Genomic DNA, 22,568 nt, shown 5'->3' on the forward strand with positions numbered 1-22,568 from the left:
CCCCATATGGACATAAGATGGCCACCACAAGATGGCCAGCAAGGGAGGGCAGTTGGGAGGGACCAGGCCTGCAAGGGAGGGAAGTTGGGGGTGACCAGGCCTGCAGGGGAGGGCAGTTGGGGGTGACCAGGCCTGCAGGGGAGGGCAGTTGGGGGTGACCAAGCTGGCAGAGGAGGGAAGTTGGGGGCGACCAGGCCTGCAGGGAAAGGCAGTTGGAAGGGACCCAGGCCTGCAGGGGAGGGCAGTTAGGGGCAAACAGGCTGGCAGGGGAGCAGTTAGGCATCAATCAGGCTGGCAGGGGAGTGGTTAGGGGGTGGTCAGGCTGGCAGGCAGAAGCGGTTAGGGACAATCAGGAAGGCAGGCAGGCAAGCAGTTGGGAGCCAGCAGTCCTGGATTGTGAGAAGGATGTCCAACTGGCCTGGTGGGATTGGGCCTAAACGGGCAGTCGAAAATCTCTCGAGTGGTCCCAGATTGGAGAGGGTGCAGGCTGGGCTGAGGACACCTCCCTCCCCTGTGCACAAATTTCGTGCACCAGGCCTCTAGTTGTATATAAATGTGGCTGGGAAAAGTGATTACTACCCAATTTTGCTAATTGGAATCGCATACATAGATACTAAAATTATAGGAAAACCTCAACAGATGGTGTTATATTTTTATTTAATATTTACCTATAATATTTCTTTTCCCCACGTCCATTTCCTTTTTTTCTTAATTTATTGATTTGAGAGAAAGAGGGAGATCAATCTGTTCCACTTATTTATGCATTCATTGGTTGATTCTTATATGTGCCCTAACTCGGGATCAAACCCACAACCTTGGTGTATCAGGACGATGCTCTAACCAGCTGAGCTATCTGGGCAAGGAAAACTTCATTTTCAAACCTGTCCATCTAAGCAACTGTTTCATTATCTTATTGTGATATTTCATTCTAAGCTGTTAAAGAAGACTAATACTACTGGAGGCATTTGCACTTAATTTGTGGAATGTATTTTGGGATTATTTTAAATAGAAGAAGAATCTTAAAATGACTGTTGCCTTCTTTTAACTCCTTTACCTAGGCTGTAGTCACATAGAATCAATGTTGCAAAGTACCCTTTGCATATATGTTGACTATCTTTTCCAAATCCAAAGTTGAGATGTGACAGTAGGACAGAATGTTTTAAATTGGGACTGTCCTTGAAAATGCAAGAAAAAGTCCCATGCTTCAGGATAGCGCAGAACCATAAATACATTCAATTTATAAATGTGATTCACTTGATGACCAGAATCAAGACTTAAGTTGAAAATGTTAAATAACACTTAGGAAAGCTGCATTTTTAGTCCAACTTGTTAGTCTCATATAAATTGCTAAAATGACACAAAATATATAGGTGAGTTTTCAGATAAGAAAAACCAACTGCTTCCTGGAACAGGTAGTTTTAGAGCACTAGGAAGGAAAATATACTGGACCTTATTTTGAATAGTGAACAGGAATTGGGACAGGAAATGGCTATGGCTGAACCACTACCTGATAATAATCATAACGTGATTAATTTTGACATTTAATGAGAGGAAGTAAAAGAGGGAAAAGTGCACTATATGCAGCTTTCCAGTTTCAGAAACAGTAGGGGAAAGGAGCCGTTAAAAGTATATCTACAGCCCTGGCTGGTTTGGCTCAGTGGATAGAGCATCGGCCTGTGGACTCAAGGGTCCCAGGTTCAATTCCAGTCAAGGGCATGTACCCTGGTTGCGGGCACATCCCCGATAGGGGGTGTGCAGGAGGCAGCTAATTGATGTTTCTCTCTCATTGATGTTTCTAACTCTCTATCCCTCTCCCTCTCTGTAAAAAGTCAATAAAATATATATATATATATATAAAAAGTATATCTGCAGCCCTAGCTGGTTTGTGGCTCAGTGGATAGAGCGTTGTCCTGCGGGGTGAAGGGTCAAGGGCACATGCCTGGGTTGGGGGCTTGATCCCCAGTGGGGGGCATGCAGGAGGCAGCCGATCAATGATTCTCTCTCATCATTGATGTTTCTATCTCTCCCTTCCTCTCTGAAATCAATAATAAATATATATATGTACATATATATATATAAACACATACAAAAAGTAGATCTACAGAAATGTTGAAGATCCTGGTTCATGGCCAATGCTCAACCACTGAGCTACATTGGCTGGACAGGTCTTTAATCCATTTTGAGTTATTTGTATTGGTATAAAAGAAAAGGCTGCACCTTTATTCTTTTGCATGTGGATATCCAGTTTTCCCAACATCACTAGTTGATGAGACTGTCCTTTCCCAATTGAGTGGTTTTGGCATTCTTGTCAAAGATCATTTGACCATATATGTAAGGGTTTATTTCTGGTCTCTATTTTATTTTATCAATGTATTTGCCTTTATGCCAGTATTACACTATTGTGATTACTATAGCTTTATAATATGTTTTGAAATCAGAAAATGTGAGTCCTCCAACTTTGTTCTTTTTCAAAATAATTTTGGCTATTTGGGGTCCCTTGAGATTCCATATAAGTTTTAGGATAGGTTTTTTTATTTCTGCAAAAAAAAAAAAAAAAAATACCATTGGAACTTTGATGGGGATTGCATTGAATCTCTTTAGGTATATGGACATTAAATAATATTAATGTAGTAATAATATAATATAAAAATTGTGAACATAAGCTTTCTTTTCATTTATTTTGTCTCCTAAATTTCTTTCAGCAATGTTTTGTATGTAACAGGTGTTTTTATGTCCTTGCTTACTAATCCTAACACCTTTGTCATTGCTGAGTTCACTTCAAGTAACTGGTTTTTCTCCTTATGAATCATATTTTCCTGTTTGTTTGTGTTGTTTTTTTGCATGCCTACTGATTTTTGTTTGGATACCAGACATTGTGAATTTTGTTGTTTGGAGCTGGCTTTTTGTATTCGTTTAAATGTTTGAGCTTTGTTCTGGGACATAGTTGAGTTACGTAGAAACAATTTAACCCTCCCCAGTTTGCTTTTTAAGTTTTGTTAGGTGAGACCTAACAAATCAGTACAAGGCTAATTTGGCTTTACTACTGGGGCAGTACCACTCAGAATATTTTAGCTACTGCCCATTATTATCGGATTTCTCTACTCTGGCTGTGAACTCTTACCATTTCTTTGTGAACTTTGGTTAATTGTCCTACCTGCTTTTTCTTGGTGGTTCTATCCCTGGCTGCGTGGGTTTTCCTACATACACATGCTGATCAGTACTCAGAAGAAGACTTAGCGGTGCCTCTGCAGAGCTCGACTCTCTTTATGCTACTTTCTCTTCTCTGGTACTTTGCCCTAGGAACTTTGGCTACCTTAGTTTCCCTGAACAATCAAATTTGTCTTCTCAGCTTGGGTTTGTCAAGCAGACTCTGGTTTTCCCCTCCTAGCATTGTGTCATAGAAACTGTACATGCAGTACTCTTGGGAAGTCACAGGGCACACTTTTTTTTGTTTCCTTTTTCAGAGATTACTGCTTTTCGTTGCCTGTTGTCTTAAAACATTTCACAGATTTTGTCCATTATTTTAGTTTTTAAGGTGGAAGGATTAAAGGGGTCCCTGATACTTTATTATGGCTATAAGTGGAAGATCTTGTATATTAAGTTTTAAAATGATAATTTATAGAAAACACATAAAGTAGTATTTTTAGTGTATTTTTAAATTACCAACCTTAAAAAAAACTTTAAAAAATATTTTTATTGATTTCAGAGAGGAAGGGAGAGGGAGAGAGAAAGAGAATCATCAATGATGAGAGAGAATCACTGATCGGCTGCCTCCTGGGGATCGAGCCTGCAATCGGGCATGTGCCCTGACTGGGAATCATACTGTGACCTGGTTCATAGGTAGATATTCAACCACTGAGCCACGCCAGCTGGGCAAATACCAAGCTTTTAGAATGTATACCTTTGGCCCTAGCCGGTTTGGCTCAGTGGATAGAGCATCGGCCTGTGAACTAAAGGGTCCCAGGTTCGATTCCGGTCAAGGGCACATCCCCCGGTTACAGGCTTGATCCCCAGTAGGGGGTATGCAGGAGGCAGCTGATCAATGATTCTCATTGATGTTTCTATCTCTCCCTCTCCCTTCCTCTCTGAAATCAATAAACATATATTAAAAAAAAAAAGAATGTATACCTTTGCATAGCCATAACCAAAATATTCTGTATAGTTTGATTGGATGAATGTGATTGTTTTTCTTCCTGGTCCCTTGAAACAAATGTAGGAATGTATGAGGAGTTAAAAGATAAGCAACTAATTGCACTTGCTTTTTTTTTTTTTATTGATTTCAGAGAGAAAGGGAGAGGGAGAGAGAGATAGAAACATCAGTGATGAGAGAGAATCATTGATTGGCAGCCTCCTGGATGCCTCCCACTGGGGATTGAGCCCGCAACCCAGGCATGTGCTCTTGACTGGAATCGAACCTGGGATCCTTTAGTCTGTAGGCCAACGCTCTGTCCATTGAGCCAAACTGGCTAGGGCGCATTTTCTTCTTTTATAAACAAACTAGAGGCCTGGTGCAGAAAATTCGTGGACTTGGGGGGGGGGTCCCCTCAGCCCAGCCTGCACCCTCTCACAGTCTGGGAGCCCTCGGGGGATATCCATTAGTCGGACATCCTTAGCGCTGCTGTGGAGATGGGAGAGGCTCCTGCCACTGCACTCACCAGCCATGAACCTGGCTTCTAGCTGAGCAGCGCTCTCCCTGTGGGAGCACACTGACTACCAGGGGGCAACTTCTGTGTTGAGTGTCTGCCCCCTGGTGGTCAGTGCGCACCATAGCGACCAGTCATTTTACCGTTCGGTCGATTTGCATATTTGCCTTTTATTATATAGGACTAGAGGCCTGGTGCATGAAAATTCGTGCATGGGGCGGGGGTCCCTCAGCCCAGCCTGGACCTTCTTGCAGTCCAGGAGCCCTCAGGGGGTGTCCAACTGATGGCTTAGGCCTGCAGGGAGCGGGCCTAAGCTGCAGTCTGGCCTCCCTCTGTGGGAGGTGACCCTGGCAGGCTGATCTGGGGACTGCGATTGACCGGCCCCGCCCGAATCGCCCCACCACTAGTCGCCACCCCCCCCCCCCATCACTATCCCCTCCCTCTGCCCGTTGGCATGCGCCTTGGCTGGCCTGGTGCCACCTGCTCACCAGCCCCACCCCCCGCCTAATGGTCGTTCCGCCCTTTGGTTGATTTGCATATTACGCTTTTATTATATAGAACTTTTCATCAACAGAAAGAGTGAGTTTGAAAAACATGACTAGATTATTATTAAGATGGATTCTAGGATTCATAACTTAAGAGGGATTCATAAATTAATGAGAAGTGTTTATTTCTCTAAGAGTGTTGTAATTCGTTTATCATCATGGGAAAATATTGCAACAGTGACTAAAAATACTGCTGTGATCCATTTAGGAACACTAAACAGCACTTCGCCACTATTCTTGGTCAGTATTTTAAACAGAAAATGAACAAAAAACAAAGCATCACTAAGCAGACCACAAAAAGAACACTTGTTTACTGTTTGAGAATTGTTTAACAAAGACAGTGCATCACCTTGTTCGACCTTAGCTGGAAACATGTACATTAGGCAACTCAAATTTTTTGGTACTCTGTACATGTCTGCAAATAATCAGGAAAGTACTGTGAGTATTTATTTCAAGCTTACAAGTAAAGTTTTGCTAGTAGCAAATTTACAAATAACAGAGTCTGCAAATAATGAAAGTGGACTATTTTATTTATTTATTTTTAAATAAATCTTTATTGTTCAGATTATTACAATTGTTCCTCTTTTTCCCCCCATAGCTCCCCTCCACCCAGTTCCCACCCCACCTGCTGCCCTTACACCCTCCCCCACTGTCCTCATCCATAGGTGTATGATTTTTGTTCAGTGTCTTCCCGCACCCCCCACACCCCTTTCTCCCCGAGAATTGTCAGTCCACTCCCTTTCTATGCCCCTGATTCTATTATATTCACCAGTTTATTCTGTTCATCAGATTTTTTATTCACTTGATTTTTAGATTCACTTGTTGATAAATATGTATTTGTTGTTCATAATTTTTATCTTTAACTTCTTCTTCCTCTTCTTAAAGAATACCTTTCAGCATTTCATATAATACTGGTTTGGTGTTGATGAACTCCTTTAGCTTTTTCTTGTCTGTGAAGCTCTTTATCTGCCCTTCAATTCTGAATGATAGCTTTGCAGGATAGAGTAATCTTGGTTGTAGGTTCTTGCTATTCATCACTTTGAATATTTCTTGCCACTCCCATCTGGCCTGCATAGTTTCTGTTGAGAAATCAGCTGACAGTCGTATGGGTGCTCCCTTGTAGGTAATTAACTGTTTTTCTCTTGCTGCTTTTAATATTCTCTCTTTGTCTTTCGCTCTTGGCATTTTAATTATGATGTGTCTTGGTGTGGTCCTCTTTGGATTCCTTTTGTTTGGGGTTCTGAGTGCTTCCTGGACTTGTAAGTCTATTTCTTTCACCAGGTGGGGAAGTTTTCTGTCATTATTTCTTCAAATAGGTTTTCAGTATCTTGCTCTCTCTCTTCTTCTGGCACCCCCATAATTCTGATGTTGGTATGCTTGAAGTTGTCCCAGAGGCTCCTTACACTATCTTCATATTTTTGGATTCTTTTTTCTTTTTGCTTTTCTGGTTGGGTGTTTTTTGCTTCTTTGTAATTCAAATCGTTGACTTGATTCTTTTTTTTTTTTTTTAAATATATTTTATTGATTTTTTACAGAGAGGAAGGAAGAGTGATAGATAGTCAGAAACATCGATGAGAGAGAAACATCGACCAGCTGCCTCCTGCACACATCCCACTGGGGATGTGCCCGCAACCAAGTTACATGCCCTTGACCGGAATCGAACCTGGGACCTTTTAGTCCGCAGGCTGACGCTCTATCCACCGAGCCAAACCGGTTTTGGCTCGTTGACTTGATTCTTGCGATCCTCTAGTCTGCTGTTAGATCTCTGTATATTATATTTTATTTCAGTCAGTGTATGCTTAATTTCTAGTTGGTCCTTTTTCATATCCTCGAGGGTCTCACTAAATTTATTGGCCTTTTCTAGAAAATTCTTGAAAAACCTTATTACCGAGGCTTTGAACTCTATATCCAGTCGTTTGCTTTCCTCCATTTCTTTCATTTGTGACCTCTTCCTTTGTCTCTGCATTTTGGCTGCTTCTCTGAGTTGATAGAGTGGTTTTGTGTGGTAGGTGTCCTATAGGGCCCAGTGGCTCAGCCTCCCCAGTTACCTGAGGTGGACACTCTTGGTGTACCCCTTTGTGGGCTGTGTGCACAGTCTTGTTGTAGTCAAGCCTTGATTGTTGTTGGTATCACTGGGGGGAATTGACCTCCAGGCCAATTGGCTGTGAGGATCAGTTGTATCTTCACTGGGAGAACTTCTGTGCTGGAGACACCCTTATGAGACAAGACTTGCTTCAGTGGGGCTTCGGTGCTCACTGAGTCTGCCCCCTGAGTGTGTCCCTTATGGATCTGAGGAGTTGTAATCTGGGTAGTCCACTCTGACCCCTAGGTATACTGGCTCTGGGATCTCCAAGGAGGTGCTAATTTAGCCTCTGCCTGAGGCCACCCAGCAGGAACTACGGAGAGATCTGCAGATTCCTCTTCTTTGTTTGGGTTTTTGGAGGTGCCCAGATGAGGCCCAGCTGTGAAGCAATGCAAGCTGCTACGGGGCCTTGGGCCTTCTTTTGGATGTTCTGGGTCTCTTTGACTCAGCTACAGTTTGTTAGGTAAGTTTAGATTTCAAAGGCCCAGGCCATTCATATGCAAAAGCCTCTGCGCTCAGCTTAGATGGGGCGGAGTCTCAGGGCAGAGCAAACAGCAATGGCTTTCCATCAGCCCTGCCCTAAGAGGCCCCTGGGTCTCAGTGTCCCGCAGTAATCGCTGCAAGCACCTCTGAGAGAAAGCCGCCCTTGAGTTTCGCCTGCTGCCAGACAGTCCAGTTTCTCCCCATATGAGTCTGGGTCCCCAGAGTCTTACCTGGAACTGGAGTTCAGAGCAGTCGGGAGCTTGTGTCTCCCTCCCGATTGAGAAAGCCAGCCGGGTACTCAATTGCCAGCCCTCTCCGCTAGCGAGCCTCTGTACCTCTGCCTCCCGCAGCTCCTGTGAGTCTCAGTGTGCTTTTCTCTTTCCTTCTAGTTGTAGAATTTCCACTCAGCCAGCCTTCCTGTGGTTCTGGATGATGTCCGTTCTTTTAGTGGTAGTTTTGAAATTGTTGTGCGAGGCAGCAGTTTAGGTGTTTACCTATGCCGCCCTCTTGGTTTCTCCAAAGTGGACTACTTTAGGTAAGAGGTCCAATATGTTAAATGAATATTTTGGAATATATTCACATAATTGAATCATATTTATAAATATTAGGATTCCATTTTACTGAAGCTATAACTATTGGAAATTGAAGACTAAAACTTGTTTCACATTGTAATCTTTAACAAAGTTCTACAGGTACATCTTTTTGTTTTTGTTTTAGATATATTTTTATTGATTTCAGAGAAGAAGGGAGAGGGAGAGACAGAAACATCAGTGATGAGAGAGAATCATTGATTGGCTGCCTCCTTCACGCACCCCACTGGGGATCGAGCTCGCAACCCAGCATGTGCCCTTGACTGGAATTGAACCCAGGACCCTTCAGCCCCCAGGCCAATTCTCCATCCACTGAGCCAAACCAGCTAGGGCTACAGATACATGTTTTAAGAGTTCAATTCTGGTACCAATTCCAACCATTGGTACCAAAACCAAGCAAGTCTCCAACACCAGCTGGGTGTCTCTCTTCTGACACATCACATCACATAGGTTAAGGGCTTAGTCCCTTTAAATGCCAATTCTGTAGATTAGAGGTTCCCACAACCCCCTGCTTGGGTTCCATTAAAATCTAGAGCAACTCACAGAACTCAGAGAAACATATTACATACTTAGTAGATTACCCGTTTATTACAAAGGGATACAACTCAGGAACAGTCAGATGGGAAGAGATACATAGGGCAAGGTATGTGGGAAGGGTGATGCTTCCATGCTGCTAGCCTGGAATCATTCCCCAACCCAGAAACTCTCCAGACGTTGTCCTTTCGGGATTTTATGTATGCCTTTCCTGTAGTTTCAATTGCACTTTGTAAGGGAGTGAAGTTAGATGCCTGTGTTTTAGTCCAACTTTTTTTTCCTGGTAGTTCGAAATATTTAAATCCTAAATTAGTCTTTAAGTAATTAAATAATTTGAACACTATTGCTTGGATGTTCTCACAATTTAATTTCCTGTAATGATCTGGACTTAGACAAATCTGAAGTAACTTGTCAAATAGGTTAGGACAGGGAGAAAGTTATTTTCAATAGAGGAAATATCACCAGGACTAGAGAGCAAGCATGAAAGTATATGGTATATTTAGGATTATTGGATATGTAAATGAATGGCAGATTGGAGAGGGTAGGTATGAGGTCATGTGTGGAAGGCAGAGATGATGGACACTACTGATTGTAAAAGTAATCTATAATCAGGTTGTAAAAGAAGGGTTTTTTGTATACTGTGCTGATTAAACTCTTTTCTTAGGCAGTGGGAAATAATTAAGATATTTTTGAGGAGAGAAACACGACGAAGTCAGTATTTTAGGAAGGTAAATGGTGAAAGTAAAGAAATGATTAGAGACTACTAAGGGTAGTCCTGGTAATATATGATATGGTCTTGTACCAAATCTGTGGTAGTTGTTTTTGGTAGTATGACAAATAGACTATATTAATTTATTCCTTTTATTTGCTGAGTGGCTCCTCTTTGCCAGGTATAGAATTGGTGGTGGTGGGAAAGGGAAAGAGATAAGATGGATTCTAGGATTCATAACTTAAGTAGCAAATTGAATAATTAGTAAAAGAGTAGTTTTGAGGAGGGAAAATGAATCTAATTTTATTTTTTCTTGAAGATAGTTATAACAATTTTACAGAAAAGCTTTATCTATGGCCCTATGTATTCTGTTTTGTATCTTGAATTTTTGAAAAGAATTGAAACTGGTTGTCTCCCATCTGTTAGAAATAACAGAAGTAAAAGTGCAACTCTTGGTACTTAAAAGAATGCATTTGCTACTTATAAAATAAATGGTAAAAAACATAAATGTAGGGATTTATAAATGAAAATGAAGTAGGATCACAGAATTTTCCTTCACTAAAGCCATCTGAAAGAAGGAAAAGTAGGTGTCAGAAGAGAGAGCAAAAAAATGGAATAGCAGTGGACAAAAAAGAGATATGTACAAACTGTATGCCAAATACTTAAAAAAGTGGATGCCACAGAAAGAATGAGTAGATACAGGGTGTACATGACAAGGCTTGTCATTCTAGCCCCACATCCCAGATTAAGGAAAGATTAGGCCTACAAAACTTTAAGCTCTCCCTTATCTCATTTTCTGCATCTCCAGGTTATAGAAAAAGAGATTAAAATCAGTATTCAGTTCTCATACTGATGCGTGTGTGTGTGTGTATGTATATATGTTATGTATGTGTGTGTGTGTGTGCGTGCATGTGCACATGTATGCACAGAAATAAAAATGGCCCCAGCTAATGTGAGAAGGGTGTTGAGGTTGTCAGGAAGAACATTTGGATATCAGAGTAAGTAGGAGCTCAGTTCAGCACTTCCCATGTTAAACATGATCAAGACTTAAAAAAAAAGTGTGGCAACTTTTATAAATATGCTACAGAAAAAAAAAAAAAAATGACAAAGTGACCATGAAAAGACTATCCCCTGGAATAGAGACTCCAACAAAAAGAACAGAAATAGTATTCAGAAATATAGTACAGACATAAGTTTCTGAGATAAAAAGGTACATTTGCTGTTTGAAAGGCACTAAAAACCCAGGGGTGGGGGGAAGGAGATGGATTGTGAAATGATTAAAATGGACTATATTCTAGTAGTTACTAATTTAAAAACTAAGAAGAGAATTATTTTGGCATCCTGGCCAAAAAGAGAACGTGACCTATAGAAGGGGCGGGGTGAAGAGGGTTGATAATCTAGCCAGCTGCAAACTTCTTATTATGGTCAATTCCAGAAGACAGTAGAAAAATGTGTACAAAGTTTTAATGGAAAAAAAAGCATGAACCAAAAGTATTATGCGTGGAGGATGTCAATGTAAGAATGTCCATACCTATGAAAAATTTATTTGACCTAAACTGAGGACATGCCAGGAAGCAAGTTCTCAAAGGACTGGAAAATGCTCCAGAGAATGCAGTTTTGTAGTTCTTTTTATGCATTTGGAATCAGGAGAGATTAAGGAAGGTTACATGAAATCCCTTGGTGGTAGATTAAAGAAGCAGGAGAAGGCAAGGTAGGGAAGTCTCTATGACTGGATAAAAACTGAAATGAAGAGATACATCTTTTACATTGGTGGGTACAAGATATTTAACATTTATAGTAAATAGGGATGGTGAGTAGGCAACAAGATCATGTGTTCCCACTAGAGTGGTTACGACTCACCTCTAAAGGTGTAGGGAAAAGAACTTACTCTTACATTTCAAAGGTGTGTTATATAATATATAAGATCCATATGAACAATGGATAGGACTTGCTTAAAGCAAAGATTGAGCTTTCACCAAGAAAATTATAGGCCTAGTGCGTGACTGCCCACCATGACCTGCCCAGTTAGGAATTTATGATCAGATCATTCTTCAAGCTTACTTTTGGGTTACTGAGTTTGTCAGGCCTGACATGTAGCCCCTGAACTTGTCAGATTTGCTACATAGCTCTTTTCACAGCGATGAAGAAACTTTCCTCTACCTTCAAGATTTCAGGAGCTAATAAATAAACCTGAGACAGATTAACAAGAGAAAATGACCAAATTTAATTACATGCATATGTATGGGAACCCAGAATACATGGGAGAGTCAAGAGACCCCACAAACATGAGAGAAAAATGTGGTATATATGACATTCTGAGCTAAGGATCACCTTGGGACTTCAGAGGGGAGGAAGGTCATTGCAGGAATGTGAGAAAAACAGTTGTTCAGTAGTTAAAAGTTTGCACTGCCATATAAATAGGTCATATTCTTCTAGGTAGTTAAGAAGAGGCAAAGGTGTTTCTCTTGAGCCCCCAGGGTCATGGTTGCCTTTAGCTCAAAACAGTCTGCATGAAGATAGAGGCACATTTTGGAGGGATCACTGGTTCTGAACTCCTACATATAACCAGCAGTCTCAGTTAGACTTGGTTTGGCTGTTAATAACAATGACTAACACTAGAAAGATTTATAGTTTTTGATCTGAGAAGTAATGAGGTAGGCAGACCAGAACTGGCATGGTGAATTCACCTGGCTTCTGTTCTCTATGTCACTGTCCATGGTGGTTACTTGAGCTTCAACCATTAAAATAGCATTCCAGGGAGCAGAAAATGGGAAGGTTGGGAAGAACAAAAGGGATTTCTCCAACTGAATCAGATTTCTTAAAAGGGCCTAACTAGAAGTTCCATCTAATGCTTATTTATATCTGGACCAGAATATAGTCACAGCCACTCTTAGATACAAGAAAGGATAGGAAAAGTCTTTCTTTTGGGCAAAAATTTTTGCATAAGGAAGAGGACCATAGAATAAGGAGAATCAAATAGCAATCTATGGTAATTTTTTTACATGTCGTCGTCTTTATCAGCCACTTCTTATTCCACTCTGACTTCCTTCCCTACTCCATTGAAATTATTCCTGCCAGAGTAATTTCTAAACCTTTATTTTGTTAAATCCAGTAATCTTTTAGCAGCTTACTTAATCCTTTGTGAAAGATTCTTCTCTCTTGGATTCTGTGACATTACATTACCATTCTTTCTACTTATTTTCTGTTCTTGGCCTTTCTTACTCTACTTCCTCTGAATAGTAGTAGACTTGGGGCTGGACCCTTTTTTCTTTAATTATACTCTTCTTAGGTGACATGAGTCAATCACATGATTTTATTGAAATGATCTGTGAAGGTCACACATCTTAAATATTCAGTTATGACAGATGCGTATACGTACATAAACATCTTTATCTTTATTTTCAGCTTCAGACTCATGTATCTAAATACTGTTTGACTTCTTTATTTTTATGTTTAGTAAGTATGCTCATTGGGCATAAGACTTTCTTAACTAGCCTTAACCACTTCCACTCTGAACTCTTTGGTCCAGTCTATTCTCTGCTCAGCTCTCAGAGTGGATTTTGCAAATTAGATCATCACTGCTTTATTGGAATCTCTGTAGTGAGTTCCTATCTTTATGATAAGATTGTTTGCTATGGATCATAAGGGACTTCTTTGACCATCCTTTCCAAAAGTCCCTACCCCACCCCAATCACGTCTCTCTATTTCCTTCATGGCATTGAAAATTATCTTACTTGATATTCATTTTCTATATTCTCTCTTACAATTTAAGTTTCATCAGGGCAGGGACTTTGATTCTTGTTCATTGTTGTATCTTCAGTGCCTAGAACAATACAATATTAGTAATTGTTCATAAATAAATATTTTTATTAAGTGATGAGATACTCATGAATAAAGGCCACATATGACAAACCCACTGCCAACGTCATACTCGATGGACAAAAACTAAAAGCGTTATAGCACTCCCTACTACTCTCAGAATCATTTTTATATTCTACCCTTCAGACTTTTAGACCCTCTAAAGATTTCTCATCCTGTTCTGTGCTCCCATTACACTTAGATCGGGAACAAGATAGGGATGTCCACTTTCACCACTCTTTTTTTTTTTTTTTAATATATTTTATTGATATTTCACAGAGAGGAAGGGAGAGGGATAGAGAGCTAGAAACATCGATGAGAGAGAAACATCGGTCAGCTGCCTCCTGCACACCTCCCAGGGGATGTGCCCGCAACCAAGGTACATGCCCTTGACCGGAATCGAACCCGGGACCCTTCAGTCCGCAGGCCGACGCTCCATCCACTGAGCCAAACCGGTTTCGGCAACTCTTGTTCAACATAGTACTGGAAGTTTTAGTCACAGCAATCAGACAAGAAGAAGAAATAAAAGGCATCCAAATTGGAAAGGAAGAAGTAGAACTGTCATTATTTGCAGATGACATGATACTGTATATAGAGAACCCTAAAGATTCCAGCATAAAACTATTAGAAGTGATAAATGAATTCACTAAAGTAGCAGGATATAAAATAAGTATCCAGAATTCAGTTGCAGTTTTATACATCAATAATGAACTATCAGAAAGGAAAACTAAGAAAACAAACCCATTCACAATTGCTTAAAAAAACCAAAAAACCCCAAAACCTAGGCATAAATTTAACCAAAGATGTAAAGACATGTACACAGAAAATTATAAGATACTGAGAAAGATATTTAAGAAGATACAAGTAGCTGGAAGTATATACTGTGTACTTAGGAAGAATTAACATAATTAAAATGTCCATACTACCCAAAGCTATCTATAGATTAATGCAATTGCTATCAAGATACCAATAATGTATTTCAGAAAACTAGAACAAATATTCCAAAAATTTATATGAACCACAAAACAGCCCGAATAGCCACAGCAATATTGAGAAAAAACAAAGTGGGAGGAATTATACTACCTGATATCAAACTATAGTACAAGGCCATGGTAATCAGAACAGCATAGTACTGGAATAAAAACAGACATATAGATCAATGGAACAAAATAGCCTAGAAATAAATCCATGCCTTTATGGTCAATTAATATTTGAACAAGGAGATAAAAACATACAATGGGGTAAATGGTGTTGGGAAAATTTGACAGATATGTGCAAAAAAATGAAGCTAGACCAAAATGAAACAAGAATAAACTCAAAATGGATTAAAGACTTAAATGTTAAACTCAAAACCATAGATATCCTAGAAGAAAACATAGGCAGTAAAATCTAGGATATTTCTCGTAGCAATATACTTTCTGATATATCTCCTCAGACAAGGGAAACAAAATTAAAAATAAATGGGACTATATCAAACTAAAAAGTTTTTGAACAGCAAAGGAAACCACCAACAAAATAAAAAGACAACCCACTGAATGGGAGAACATTTGCCAGTGATACATCTAATAAGGGTTTAATATCCAGAATTTATAAAGAATTTATAAAATTCAACACCAAAAGTCAAACACTCCAATTAAAAATGGGCAATGGACCTGAATAGACACTTCTCCAAAGAGGACATACAGATGGCCAATAGACATATGAAGAGATGTTCAATGTCTCTAATCATTAGAGAAATGCAAATTAAAACTACAGTGAGATATCACCTCACACCTGTCAGAATGGCCATCATCTTTAAATCAACAAACAAGAAGTATTGGTAAGAATGTGGAAAAAAGGGGTATTCTAGTGCACCCTAGAATACCCTTTTGCTGTGAATACAGATTGGTGCAGCCACTGTAGAAAGCAGTATGGAGTTACCTCAAAAAATTGAACTGCCTTATGACCCGGTGATTCCACTTCTGATAATATATCTTAAGAAATCCAAAACACTAATTCAAAAGAATGTATGAATCCTAGCCAAGATTTGGAAGCAGCCCAAGTGTTCATCAGTAAATGAGTGGATAAAAAAGTTGTGATACATTTATTTACATAATGGGATACTACTCAGCCGTAAAAACTAAGGAAATCTTAGCCTTTGTGACAGCATGGATGGATCTGGAGAGCACTATTCTAAGTGAAATAAGCCAGTCAGAGAAAGACAGGTACCATATGATTTGACTCATATGTGGAATCTAATGACAAAATGAACTAACAAAATAGAAACAGACTCGTAGATAGAGAATAGACTGACAGCAGTCAGAGGGAGAGGGGTTGCAGGGTTGCGTGGAAAAGGTGAAGGGATTAAGCAAAAAAATTAAATAAAATAAAAACTCAGACATAGATAACAATATGGTGATTATCAGAGGGAAAGGGAGGTATGGAAGGTAGAAGAGAGTATAGTGGGATAAATGATGATGGAAGGAGACATGACTTGGGGTAGTGAACACCCAATACATTATATAGATGATGTATTATAGAATTATACACCTGAAACCTATATAATTTTATTAACTAATGTCACCTGAATAAATTTAATAAAATGAAAAAAACCCCAAATAGTCATAATCACTTTCACACAAAATAATAGAAATAACTTTGAGTAACTATCTATAGTAAGATTGAAATGTTATATCTGCAGTTAACTCTGTGGTTTTATAATTGGGTTATTTTTATATCTTAATATTCATCTCTCAGATTAGTTGATTGAAAAAGATTAAGATTATTCAAGATACTCTGTAAATTTCTATGCTATTTTTTTCTCTGTAAATTAACTTTAATGGCATAATTTAGCTTTAAAAGTTATATAACATGAACTAAGATAATAGAGTCTATAAACTGGTATTCCTGGATTGTCAGAATCAAAGAAGTTGGAAAAGCTTTAGAAATAATCTTTATTCGCCCTGACTGGTTTGGCTCAGTGGATGGAGCGTCGGCCTGCGGACTGAGGGGTCCGGGGTTCGATTCCAGTCAAGGGCATGTACCTGGGTTGCGGGCACATCCCCAGTGGGGGGCGTGCAGCAGGCAGCTGATCGATGTCTCTCTCTCTCATCGATGTTTTTAGCTTTCTATCCCTCTCTCTTCCTCTCTGTAAAAAGTCAATAAAATATATTTAAAAAATAATCTTTATTCATAAAATTATTTAATTTATTACTTTTTGTTTTTTATACTCATTGAAATTTGTGTGTCTTTGAGTGTACTTTGTCTGATTTAGAAATCTATCCCAGTATGCTGTAAAACCTGTTTTAAAAATAGGTATGAGGCACTTGGTGTCACAAAAGTCTTGTTGACACAATGCAAAAATTATCAAATGAGTTTGCAGAGCAAATTTTACCATTACTAAAGAAAGGTGTTTTTCTTTTTTTAAAACAAAATTGACTGAATTTTTATTTCTATAAATCCAAATAAACATAATTGAAACATTTTGAACATTTTATATACCCAGTGTACTATTATAGTTGATTTTTAAAAATTATTCTAAGGGTAGTTTGTTGTAAACCAAAGTATATAAATTATCTTTCAGGTCATTTATTAAATGAAGCAGGCAACGTTTTCCACACTTTCATTGAAGCTTTTAAAAAATTGTTAGTATTTATATGTGACCATTTAAGTATTCCCCGAATATATTAAATATTTTGTACATTTAATAGATTGGGTTAATAAAATGTCCTTTCAAAAATTTGCATATGAGATGCATATTATTTACACTTCTGAGGCATTAGGAAAGAGGATCTTTATTTTGGTATGTAATCTGGAATAACCCTAAAAATTGGGTAAAGTGAAAGGGGGAGTAAAGTGATAAATTGATATTCTCATACTTTTTGTACCATTTTTTTGTAGTTTGCTTTTGGCGACATGGTGGCCAGGAGTGGTAAGAGAGGGAGAGTTATAACCGGTTTGGAAAACATACATGATTGTCTTAACAAAGACAGGAGTGGGCAGAAGTAGGTTTACAATTGGGAGTACACGAAATACAGACTTTATTCTTGTATTATTGCTTATTAATTTGAATTTTCTATACGAACAACTGTAAACCTACTTTTACCCACCTATACAATGGAGGTGTAATATTGTACTAGTGGAAAAAACCTATAGGATGAAATATGGCTAAAGCTAAATGAAGCACCCCCAAAAACCTCCAGGACAGAAAAACCAGAATAGGAGATTAATGTCAGTAAGAGAAAGCTTCCCCAAAAAGCCCTGTTGAGAGAAATGCAAGTAGGTATTTTATCTAATTATTTAACTTTTCTGATTCTTGGATTTTTCCTTCTGTAAAATGGGGGAAATATGATACCTATTTCTCTGAGAAACTTCTGTGAAGGTGACCTTTGAAATCTAAATAATCCATGTGTATGTAGTTGAGAATTGACATTATGATTTCATGATAATCAGGTAGCTATTTTTATTTTAAAGGTCAACAAAAAATGATTGCATGTATTCCTTCCCTAAACTGTTTGCCATGTTTAAAAAAGGAACTATAAATACTTGCCAGTTCCTGGATTGCATAATTTTAAAAAGAAATCATTAATAATAATAAAAATTATAATCTATGTATTGGACTGTGGTAGGCATTTATTGTATGTTATCTTTTCAGTCACAAAACCCCTGTAAGGATGTTAAACAAAAAGTTTTAACTTCCATGGCTGAAATTCTTTTTAAAAGAAAGTGTTTATTAGGCCATTGGTCGCAAAAAAAATAAATAAATAAATAAAAAAGGAAGAAGACCAGTTTGGGCATGGAGTCTAAACCACCACCAGAATGGCTAGGTAGGTAAGACAGTCATGTTTGGTATCCTGGAGCTTTGCAAGAGTTTTTATGCATCAAGTAGGGGGAAGAAAGATGTAAGCTGTTTGAAAGGATTTAGCTATAGACAAAAAGGATGGGAGAAGTGGGGCTAGTTCTTGGAGAGTTGCAGCAAGCAAGAGTCCTGTCTGCTCCTGTGGATTAGCTGTGAACAGCAGATTGGAAAGTTCGTGTGTAAATAAAAAACCAGAGGCTCCTGGCTCTTCTCTCTTTTGAATAATGGAGGAAATAGCCACATGGAAATTAATCATAAGTCCCAACAGATAAACAGGAATGTGAGCAGTCTTTTGTAGAGCTGGTCCACAGCTATTAACAGGCTAACTTTTCTGTCACTTTCTCTCATTGTTCTGTGTTGGGGAGCACCCGAGACTTGGTTGGAAAAGTTTGTAAGGACATTCTGATAAAAGGGAAGTGTGTGGAAGGCCACCTGCTCCATTTATCGGAATTCCGATTTAGGGGAAATTTAGGGGAGTGTCGAAGGCGGCGCCCCTAATTATTCCTTGACCTTTCCAAACAAGTCTGTGCATATGCAGACCCCGGGTGTTTACTGGAATCCTTATGCTTAATCCCTGGATGCCCTTGCCTAGAGGACAATGTAAACATGTGTCCTCCCAAGATTACTCACCCTACTGATTGTATCTAAAGATAAAAACTGCAATAAAAGGCTAACGAGCCAGGCAATCAAGGTGGCCTGGTTCCTTTGGCCAGACTGTCCTTTATTTTCTCCCCCACAGTGAAACTCTGTTGGCGTAATCTGTTCATCTGTCGTTCAGGGGCTGCTGGTCAACCCTGGCAGTTCTGCAGCTATGTTTCTTTTATCTTTTTTTTTTTTTTTTTAAATATATTTTATTGATTTTTTACAGAGAGGAAGGGAGAAGGATAGAGAGTTAGAAACATCGATGGGAGAGAAACATCGATCAGCTGCCTCCTGCACACCTCCCACTGGGGATGTGTCCGCAACCAAGGTACATGCCCTTGACCGGAATCGAACCTGGGACCCTTCAGTCCGCAGGCCGACGCTCTATCCACTGAGCCAAACCGGTTACGGCAGCTATGTTTCTTTTAGAACATCTCAAAATTTTTTTTCTTGTCAAGGGATGGGTAGGTACAATTATTCCTACTGTACTAGTGAAAGAAACTGACCTCCCAGAGATTGACTCCTTCAATCCTATATAATAAAAGGCTAATATGCAAATCGACCAAACAACGGAACAACTGGTTGCAGTGATGCACACTGACCACCAGGGGGCAGACGCTCAACGCAGGAGTTCTCCCTGGGTGGTCAGTGCGCTCCCATGAGGGGAACACTGCTCAGCTAGAAGCTGGGCTCACGGCTGGTGAGCGCAGCAGCAGTGGCGGGTGCCTCTCCCTCCGCGGCAGCGATAGGGATATCCAACTGACAGCTCCCCTGTGGGGAGCAGGCCTAAGTTGTCAGTTGGACATCCCCTGAGGGCTCCCGGACTGTGAGAGGGTGCAGGTCAGGCAGAGGGACCCTTCTCCCGAGTGCACAAATTTTGTGCACCAGGCCTCTAGTATTACATATTAGATAGAGGAAGACAATATCTGAATCCAGGTCTTTTGACTCTGCTCCTTCTATAACAAATGCCAGAGCATTTGTCAGGAATTTCAAAGCATAGTTTGCTTAAATTGGATCAATTAAAGATGGAATCAGGTCCGGCTGGTGTGACTCAGTTTGCTGAGCATCATCCCATGCACCAGGAAGGAGTTGCCAGTTCTATTCCAGCTCAGGGCACATGCCTGGGTTGCGCGCTTAATCCCTAGTAGGGGACGTGCAGGAGGCAGCCAATGGATGAGATGTTTCTATCTCTTCCTCCTTTCTCTGAAATCAATAAAAACATTTTTTTAAAAAGGATGAAATCAGTATATTAGGAAAGGTAATAAAATAATCTGATCTATAGCACTGTAAAAAAATATAGGCATTAAGTAAATTCTGCCTTAAATTTTAGAGGTTGATCATCTGAACATTTGAACTTGCTGATAATAATTATTATATCTGAATCGTTTAGTACGCCTAGCAATGATAAATAAACTTCTGGTATTTTGTTGACTGGGCAAATTGTGTAGTGCTAGCATCTGGCTCCAGTTGCAGATCTGCATGTGCTAGGATCAGCTCAGCTGGGTGCTTTACTTCAGGATTTCCTTGAGATCTGGTCGCCTTGAATGATCCTGGTTTGTAATGAGTTCAGGGACAAGTATCTGTGTTTGAACCTTTTAGGCTTATTCTTATCACCATACCAGAGGTGCTCTCCGTCCAGCCTGGTCTTAAAACTAGAAGAGTATTACTGGAATCAGCCTGGAATTAATTCTCTCTAGGAATTAATTCTTCTCTGAAAATTGTTTTAGACAAAAAAGATGCTTATGAAATGGTCTGTGGTAAATTTCTAAATATTAGTAACCTGTGATATTGTGGAAGGCCTTCATATTAATTATTCCTATCTAACTAACTCTAATACTGGCTTAGTATTTAATATAAATGTTAGGTTTATTTTAGTTCAATTTTATGTTTACTAGGTATTAGGGAAAATTAAATATGATTATAAATTTTGATATCTTTATCAAGCCATCCTTTAGCAACACTAATTTACATTAGTTCCTAGATAGAAGCTATACCAAATATCATCTGTTACTGAGTGAATTCCTATCATATGTGAATTTATAAATGAAAAATTTCTAGTATAACCTTGGAAATTCTGAAATTTATTTAAAAAGTGATTAAAAAAAACACAATTTAGGTATTTTGTAAGAAAATTCAAGTGTTATAATCACATAGAAAGATCCTTCTTTTATTATGGCAACTGATTTTGTTTACTTAAGAGAACCTGTTGCTAAAATAGTAATGAGGAAGGGTGTAATATAAGTGTAGTCATACACACTTTGCTGTACAAGTAACCAGAGTACTAGATGTGCATGTTGCTCAGTTTCCTTTTGGAAGGTGGAAGTAAAGTCATTTGTATGTTTTTCTCTCTTGAACAGCTTAAAATGACGAATGTGTGATTTCAGTGGAATAAATGGCGTCCAAAGTCACTGATGCTATAGTCTGGTATCAAAAAAAAGTAAGTTGGTAATGAAAGCTTTTAACCTTTTAAATGCTTTTATTTTAAAAATGCTTTTGAGTGTGTGTGTGTGAGAGAGAGAGAGAGCGAGAGAGAGAGAGAGAGAGAGTGCAAGAGAGAGAGAGCGCGCGAGAGCTATGGATATATGTCAAATATTATCTAAAATAATGACAAATAGATTTCAGGACCTTTTGAATGGAAAGGGGAATAATATTTTACTTCTGTGCCAATTTTACTTTTAAATAAATGAGAAGGATGATGCCTAAAAATATTTTTTCTCCATTTTTAATCCACAATTTCAAAGTAGCTAGATTAATTATTTTCAGTTATAATGTCCAGGATTATGAATATAATTAGAATTTTATAAAAGCATTAAACTTTTTCTTGTATTTCTTTTAAAAGAAAGCTAGGTTAGCAGAGCTGTTGTAAAATTTTATAACTTTTGTATCAAGAGGAACTGCAGTTTTGATCCTTTTTTTATACATTCACAATTCAACAGCTGAAACTTTTCAGTAAAATAAACCTTCAATATTTTCCAAACTGAAACATTAAAATGTTTATTTTGATATTTTAGGATTATTGTTGTAACTACTTAACTAGCTGTGTCATCCTACACATTTCAAAATACATTTTACCAATGTAATGTATTCTTTATAAAGTTCAAGAGAATAAATGCCTTTTTTTGAAAATAGTACTGTTTACTCCTAAGAATGTTGTTTACACTCCCTAAAATGCATATTGTTACATGTAGTATCTTAGATTTTTAGTTTTCGTAGTGAATTGTGTTTATTTTCACATTTTAAAACATTTTTGATTCTTATTCTTCAGGTCCCTCTTAACAAAATATATATTTAAAGCTTTTCCTATGTGTGGGAAGATCAGACAATTTAAAAATTTAATTGAATTGGAAATAAGTGGTAATTAGAACACTTTAGAGATTAGTCAAACCTCAGGATACTGTCTACTTTTTGGATGTGTTATTTCTTTTCTGGGTGGAACATACCACAGATATACACTATCACATTTTTATATAAGGTACTAAATTGAAAGTACTAAATGGAAGTGTTGATCATACTATTAATTCAATCTTTTGTGGTTCTATTTTAGTGTCGTGTTTACTTTTAAACTTCCAATCAATTTAAGAGAAAACTGAATTAAAGAAAATTAAAAAATTTTATTTGCTATATGTAGATCTTTGAAAGCTTTT

The 22,568-nt window shown here is 38.5% G+C and overlaps 1 protein-coding gene across 3 annotated transcripts in view; it reads left to right on the forward strand.

The window, feature by feature from the left end:
* Window positions 1-22,568, forward strand: part of PHTF2 (putative homeodomain transcription factor 2) — a 105,353-nt gene that overhangs the window by 3,706 nt on the left and 79,079 nt on the right. For all 3 annotated transcript variants that reach the window (XR_013960507.1, XM_080666660.1, XM_080666661.1), the window contains exon 2: window positions 21,282-21,361. Coding sequence is in view for 2 of the 3 variants with exons in the window: in XM_080666660.1 (XP_080522786.1) it covers window positions 21,317-21,361 (45 nt within the window). In the remaining variant the exon portion in view is untranslated. The remainder of the gene's footprint in view (window positions 1-21,281; window positions 21,362-22,568) is intronic.

The sequence above is a fragment of the Plecotus auritus genome (assembly GCF_963455305.1).
Source record: "Plecotus auritus genome assembly, chromosome: 4".
Lineage (NCBI taxonomy): Eukaryota > Metazoa > Chordata > Mammalia > Chiroptera > Vespertilionidae > Plecotus > Plecotus auritus.